The following is a 7763-nucleotide window of genomic DNA, read 5'->3' as shown; positions in this document are numbered from 1 at the left end:
CTTTTTCCTCTAACAACTGTTGTAATTTCTTTTCTCGTTCTTCTTGTTTCTTTTGCTGTTCTTGTATTGCTGCCATTAAGTCTGCTATGCTGTAGTTTGAGTTGCCGCTTCTCGTTTCCATTTTTTTATTGTCCCACTCTCTGACATCAATTTGTTACGTCTCCGTTTGTTAATTAATTTTCCGTAACTTCGTTCCCATGAAACTTTAGCGACACAAGTCCTTTCTTAATAAAACTGGTTTATTCTTTCTGAATATAACTTTACCGATACACTTATTTTCAACAGTCGCTCTATAACAATGCTATAACAACGACGTTAACTTCAACAATACTTTCTGACTGCAGTTCAATTACTCACTACCTACACACACATTGTCACGTCACGCCGTGACCATCTTATATATACCAGACCACCCCCAATCTAGCAAATGCTAGAGCACTCCCGAAGGAATAGGATAGTTCTAGAAACGTGGCGTGACACTAGTCTGAGGCCTACATATAAAACTTCACATTAAACAATTTTGAAGTTACTTTTACAATATTTGCGTATGTACATTAGGTAAATAAATATTGTTACGACAGCGGAAGTCACGTGACTCTGGTAACACGTCATGAGTTTCTAGAAAGATCATGACTGTTCTTGGCAACTCTAGTGTTTACCAGTCGCCCTCTATTTTTGTATATAAGCCCGGCAAATAAAGCGGAGATGAGGAGTGACGGCATGAATAATAGCAGATTGAAGAGAGATATAGAGATAGATAATTGAGTCAAGTGAGCGGTAGTGACTGTACGTAAAGTGTGTGAATCATTGTGAATTACGGCGTGTGTTTAAGTTAAAGTGACTGTGGAAATTATGTGTATTGCAAAGTTGTATTGAGAAAGAATAAACTAGTTTTATTTAAAGAAAGGGCTTGTATCGCTGACGTTCCTTGGGGATAATTTTTACGGGAAATTAACAAACGACTAGATACGTAACAATAGTAAATAAAATGCCTCAGTTACTTTTAAGGAGAAACTTCTTAGTTACTTTATAGTTTAACTTAGCATGATTATCTATAAACATTCTTACTACCATTTAGCATCTGTATTAATAATAATAATTCCTATTCAATCCAAATACTTGATCACAACATTTCCAAAGCTAAAGAAATTAGACCAATTAAAAATTATTAAATTTTTTGTGATCTTTGGTGAGTGTATGTCCTAATTTTGCTAGCTTATGCTCAACAAAACTCTTGTCCCAATAAGAAAAGCTTACCTTTTCCTTGCTAAGTTCATTACTGTAGCTAGTAATCTCCATAAAATGTGTAAAAATACAGATAAACTGTTAACCACCTTAAATAACGTTTTTAACTAATACTAAGTGTGTGATTATAAATTCAATAGCATGGACACTGTTTAAATGTTTATTAGGAGCAAATTTCCAACTTCAGTGCTGGAAAGTGTGGAAAACATTTCATTTAATATAAAATTTTGTGAGCAATAAACATTTCATATAAATATTAATTTATAATATCAGTAGTCTATGTCATGCTGATTATTAACTGTTAACATTAATAAACTTACGTTCATCATGCAATAAGGACATGTCCACTTCACTATATGGGGGAGCAACTGGGTAAAATGTCAGTCCCAAATCATTAATTCTAGGAAAAGCCTCTAAGGCAGAGAGCAGTGTTCTGTAATTTGGTGGTCGTGTTCGTAAAGGGACTGTTCCAATCACAATAGGTAGGTTCACTGACAGATTGTAAGCTCCTGGGATTTGTAGAGTGATCTAAAAAACGTAAATACTATATAAAAAATTGGAAAATCACTGTATTAGTAAATCATCTCAGTCAGTCATGAATATAAATGAACAAGAATAACATGGATGGATAACATGTGCCTCCATTTACAATTAACCTTTCATAATGGAAAATGTAGAAAGAAACTAAGAGCTATATCAAAATTATTTGGCTTGCAATATGCATGTTTCTTAAGCCATTCAAACAGTGTGCTGTTATTAGTGGCAGGACAAGTATTGTATCTAGAGAAAGACTGAATACAAGCCTAAAAATGTCATTTCTTTGTAAGTCATTGGTTAAACTAAATATGGATTATTTTTTCAGTTTTAGGCTTCTTACCTTAGGAAAGACATTGATTTTGTGAAAAGGGTTCAGGGAAGGGCTACTAGCATGATACCTGGATAGTAATGTTACGTATTCGATTGTTTGTTAATTTCTGGTATAAATTCTTTCCGAGGAACTTCAGTGATACAACTCCTTTCTTAATTAAACCAGTTTATTTTTGCTCGATACAACTTTGTAATACATAGAATTTCCAATCAGTAGGTTAAACTTACCTACTGTTATAAGACACGCTATAAATCACAGTGATTCACACACTTTACTTACTGCGCCTACGCTCGTTTGACTCAATTATCTATATCTTTAATCTAATCTGCTGGTTTTTCTCGCCAGGCTTATATACTGTTACGACATCGGAAGTTACGTGACGCTAGTAACACGTCATGAGATTTTCGAAGGATCTTGACTTTTCCTGGCAACTCTAGTCTTTTCTAGGCGCCCTTTATTTTAGTATATAAGCCCGACAAATAAATCGGAGAGATAATTGCAGATAGACAGATATAGAGACAGATAATTGAGTCAAGTAAGCGGTAGTGACCGTAATTAAAGTGCGTGAATCGTTGTGAATTATAGCGTGTGTTTAAGTTAAAATGACTATGGAAATTCTGTGTATTGCAAAGTTGTATTGAAAAATAATAAACTAGTTTTATTTAAGAAAGGACTTGTATCACTGAAGTTCCTCGGGAAGAATTTATACCTAAAGTTAACAAACGACCAGAGACGTAACAAATTGGTGTCAGAGAGTGGGATGGAAAAAAAAGAAAAAGATGAAAAGGAGAAGTGCCAAATCAAACTACGACTTAGCAGATTTGATGGCAGCAATACACGAACAGCAAAAGCAACATGAAGAACGAGAAAATAAGCAAAAAAAGAGGCAACAGCAGTGGTTGGAGGAAAAAGAAAAGAAACAAGAAGAACGAGAAAGAAACAAGAAGAGAGATTACAGCAGTTGTCAGAGGAAAAAGAAAAGAAACAATAAGAATGAGAAAAGAAACAAGAAGAGAGACTACAGCAGTGGCTGGGGAGGGGAGAAAATGAACAAGAAGAGAGCTTACAGCAGTTGTTGGAGGAAAAAAAAAGAAACAAGAAGAAGGTCTCCAACAGTTGAGAGAAAGCCAGCATACACAAATGGAAAGGATTAGTAAATGTCAAAGTGAATTAAATACATTAAAGTATGATTTACAATATTTTAATCAACTCCAAATTACAACCCAAGTACGAAGTTGTTCATTACAGCTGAAGTAGGAAAATCCCTTGAACTTTAATCAACTCCAAACTACAACCCAAGAACAAAGTGGTCCATTACAGCTGAAGTAGGAAATTCCTTGAACATTAATCAACTCCAAACTATAACCAAAGAACAAAGGGGCCCATTACAGATGAAGTAGGAAAATCACTTGAACTTTAATAAATTCCAAACTGGATCTGTATTCATAGCTGAACAGTTATTGAAACCTATAGGAGTGGTTCTTGGCATGTGACGAGTGGATCTGTTGTTACATTAGACAAAGCAATTGTGTGTAAAAAGCCAAGACCATTTATTATCATCGTGTCATTGTATGACAGAACATTTCAAAAATTATACGAAGCATGTGACAAAAGTTTTTGCAAGCGTGTCATGATTGATAGTTATATATTACAGCTAAGAAAAGTTTTTCCAAGGGTGTCATGATTGATGGTTACATATTATATATAACAAAAGTCTTTACAATGGTGTCATGATTGATAGTTGCATATTACAGCTAACAAAAATATTTCCAATGGTGTCATGATTGGTGGTTACATATTATACCTAACAAAAGTTTTTCCAGTGGTGTCATGATTGATGATTGTATACTATAGCTAACAAAAGTCTTTACAAAAGAGTCATGATTGATGGTTGCATATTATAGCTAACAAAAGTTTTTCCAAGGGTGTCATGATTGATGGTTACATATTATACCTAACAAAAGTTTTTACAAAAGTGTCATGATTGATAGTTGCATATTACAACTAACAAAAGTTTTTCTAAGGTTGTCATGATTGATGGTTGCATATTACAGCTATAACTGAAGCATCTGAAAGTTCAAGAAAAACATTTTAAGCTGAACTCTGCATTGAGCTAACTTGATGACACCACTACTTGGGTTCCTATTAATGGTTATAAGGAGAGAAGGCTTTTAGTTGGAATATATTACAAATCATCAAATGAGACTGATGAAATTATGGAGAAACTGTACAGAAAGATAAAGAATTCAACTGTTAATGAGGTTATAATTATGAAAGATTTTCATTTCAGGCATGTTGATTGGGAAATACTAAAGTCAAGTCATGACTCTATAAACTCTTCAAAATGGTTTCCTTCAACAATTGTTTAAAGAACCTACTAGGAACAATACTATTTTAGATTTATTGAAAACTTCTAATAAAGAAATGGTTGACAGGGTAGAGGCTTGAGAACATCTGGGTGCAAGTGATCATTTCTCAATTAGATTTCATGTTTTGCTGCATGTGGAGATCAGGAATAATAAAACTTTAGTTCCAAATTTCAAAGAATTACATTTTTAAAAGATGAAATAAGAATTTTGTGTTGTAAATTGGGCAACTGAATTAGTTGGAGATACTAATGTGGAAAACATTTAAAGATAATTTTTTAAATATTCAAGATTGGCATGTTCTTTATACACAAAAAAAATTATGGCTGCAAGTAAAAAACATGTTGACTTACAAAAGGTATAAAGGATAAAACTAAAAAAAAGTATAATAAATATATGTTTAAATTTACTGCAATAATGAGAGACTTGGAGGACTATAAAATATTAAGAGAATTGATTAAACACGAGATTAGGAAATTAAAAAACTATATGAAAAGGGTTGGCTGGAGATGTAAAAATTAATAGTAAGACTTTTTCAAATACCTTAAGGGTAAGTAAGATGTTAGGATGGGGATAGGACATTTGAGGGATGATAATGGAAGGCTTGTATCTAATGCTTATGAGATGGCTGGGTTCTTAAATTTTGCATTTTCTTCAGTTTTTACTAATGAAGATTTAAGCAAAATTCTTTAACGTAAGTAGTTTCTAGATGCAAACAAGGTTGAACAAGATGATCAAACTAATTATGAGCTCGTTAAGAAAAAATGGAATGTTTGAAGAATGACAAAGTACTGAGCCAAGTAATATTTACACAAAAGGGGTTTGAAATAAGTAAAGGATTGGACATGTGAGTCACTTCATATTATATTTTCTAGTTCCTTGAGTAGTTGACAAGCGAAAGAAGATTAGAAGTTGGCTAATGTTACTCCTCTTTTTGAAAAAGATGACACAAATTGTCCCAGTAATTATAGGCTTATTAGTCCTACATCAATAGTTGGAAAAGTTTTTGAAAGTCTCATGAAATATACCTTGTAAAGTCATTTAACAAAGTTTAAAATTTTGTTGAATAGTCAGCATGGTTTTCCTAGGGCAAATCTTGCCTAACTAATCTTTTGACATTTTTTAAAGAGGCTACTGCTTACAGATATATGAAGGTATGGGTGTGGAGGTTGTGTATCTGGATTATCAAAAAAATATTTTATAAGATGCCACATAAAAGGCTTAATGAAAAGTTATCTTTATAGGTGTGGTAAATAAGTTGGCTCATTGAAAAGAAAACTGGCTAGATAAAAAATAGCAGAAATTTGTTATAAATGGAGTTCAGTCAAACTGATGTAATGTAATTAGTGAGGTACCTCAGAGCTCAGTGTTAGAGCCTTTGGTCTTTTTTGATGTACATCAATGACATAGATCAAGAAATGGTCACTTGATTATTCAAATTTGTTGATGACATTAAAGTTTGGGTGTTGTTGGCTCTGAGTAGGATGCTGCTGCCTTACGAAAGGATTAGGATTATTTGGTGAATTAGAAAAATAAATAGAACATGGAATTTAATTGTAATAAATGCAAGGTAATGCATGTGAGATATCACAATTTGATTTATGAATATAATGTTCATGGAAACAGCTTTAACAGTGTTATGGAAAAAATATTGTTACGACAGCGGAAGTCACATGACGCTGGTAGCACGTCATGAGTTTCTAGAAGGATCATGACTGTTCCTAGCAACACTAGTGTTTGCCAAACGCCCTTTATTTTTGTATATAAGCCCGGCAAATAAAGCAGAGATAGAATTGCAGATAGATAGGTATAGAGACAGATAATTGAGTCAAGTAACCGTAAGTAAAGTGCGTGAATCGTTGAAGAATTTATACCGGAAATTAACAAACGACCAGAGAAGTAACAATATCATCAATTTTAATGGACTACAAATGTATGGGTGAACCAGATTAAGTATATTAATTGCAAATAATATCAATTTTTAAACTTACTCTCACAGCATAATCAACTCTTATCAAACAGTTATTAATTATGGATGGTGAAACAGCAGGAATTTTTAGTAGTTGAAAATCCCAGTTGGCTGTTCTTCCTGGCTGGATGGCTAACCCTGTGACGATGGTGAACTTTGAGTGTCGAAAACGAGACTTTCCGCCAGCTGCAAATGTCTGGGTCTGGTGAAGGGTTGCATGAGGAATGATGATTCGTGAGGAAAGATTTTCAAAGTCTGCAGTGATAGCTATTGACTCCCCTTCAGAACAAACAGAACATTAAAAAAGATAAAAAGTATAGTAAGAAACAGTTATAAAAACACACTAAATAAAATATACATACAGTCCATAAAATGATACAAAAAACTAAACTGAACTAGATGTTAGAAGAGTAACCTTCAATAACTATAACATTAAAAACTATGATCTTGAATGAAACATGAAATTTTTGCCCTTCATTTAGGGTGTGACTTGACAATATAGAATGAAACAAACATGAAGTTGAATCATCATTTTGATCTAAATTTACTTATAAAACAATATTACTGGACGTTGAATAATGTCTCACCTGGACAGTAGCCTCTTCTATCTGTGCGTGCATACATAGATATGGGCCCTGAGGTACACCAGCAACAGCACAATGTTTTTTCTACACTGTTCTCTACTGCTACCTGGTGAAAGCATTAATCACCATTATCCATCAAAAAACATTTTTCAACAGCACAAAACATTAATTACAATCCACTTTTGTCATGCAGAAGTTCTTATTATTATTGTGGCCTCTACATTAAAAAACATTTTTCAATCATATTTTTATGACAGCAGAAGTCACGTGACGCGGTAACACATAATGAGTATCTCGAACGTTCCTGAAGACTCAAGTGTTTGCCGGACGCCCTCTAGTTTGTATATACAAGACCGTCGAGAAGTGTCAGATAGATAATTGAAAAGCAGACAGAGAAATAGAGACAGATAATCTAGCCAAGCCGTAAGTAACGTGTGTAAATCATTGTGAATTATAGCGTGTGTTTAAGTTAAAGTGACTTTGGAAATTAAGTGTATTGCAAAGTTGTATTGAGAAAGAATAAACTAGTTTTATTTAAGAAAGAACTTGTATCGCTGAAGTAATTAACAAACGACCAGAGGTGTAACAAATTGGTGTCAGAAGTGGGATAAAAAATGGAAACAAGAAGTGGCAAATCAAACTACAGCTTAGCAGACTTGATGGCAGCAATACAAGAGCAACAAAAGAAACAAGAAGAACGAGAAAATAAACAAGAAGAACGAGAAAAGAAA

At 33.4% G+C, this 7763-nt stretch overlaps 1 protein-coding gene across 1 annotated transcript in view; it reads right to left on the bottom strand.

Annotated features, from left to right (window-relative positions):
• LOC106475293 (arrestin domain-containing protein 3-like) overlaps positions 1 to 7763 on the bottom strand; it is a gene marked incomplete at its 5' end in the record, with an annotated part of 18903 nt that overhangs the window by 4327 nt on the left and 6813 nt on the right. The window contains 3 exons of the mRNA XM_013935985.2: positions 1566 to 1773; positions 6471 to 6727; positions 7036 to 7138. Of these exons, the coding sequence (XP_013791439.1) occupies positions 1566 to 1773; positions 6471 to 6727; positions 7036 to 7138 (568 nt within the window). The remainder of the gene's footprint in view (positions 1 to 1565; positions 1774 to 6470; positions 6728 to 7035; positions 7139 to 7763) is intronic.

Source organism: Limulus polyphemus, unplaced genomic scaffold (genome assembly GCF_000517525.1).
Source record: "Limulus polyphemus unplaced genomic scaffold, Limulus_polyphemus-2.1.2 Scaffold8363, whole genome shotgun sequence".
Taxonomy (NCBI): domain Eukaryota; kingdom Metazoa; phylum Arthropoda; class Merostomata; order Xiphosura; family Limulidae; genus Limulus; species Limulus polyphemus.
This window is presented reverse-complemented; position numbering and strand designations above follow the sequence as displayed.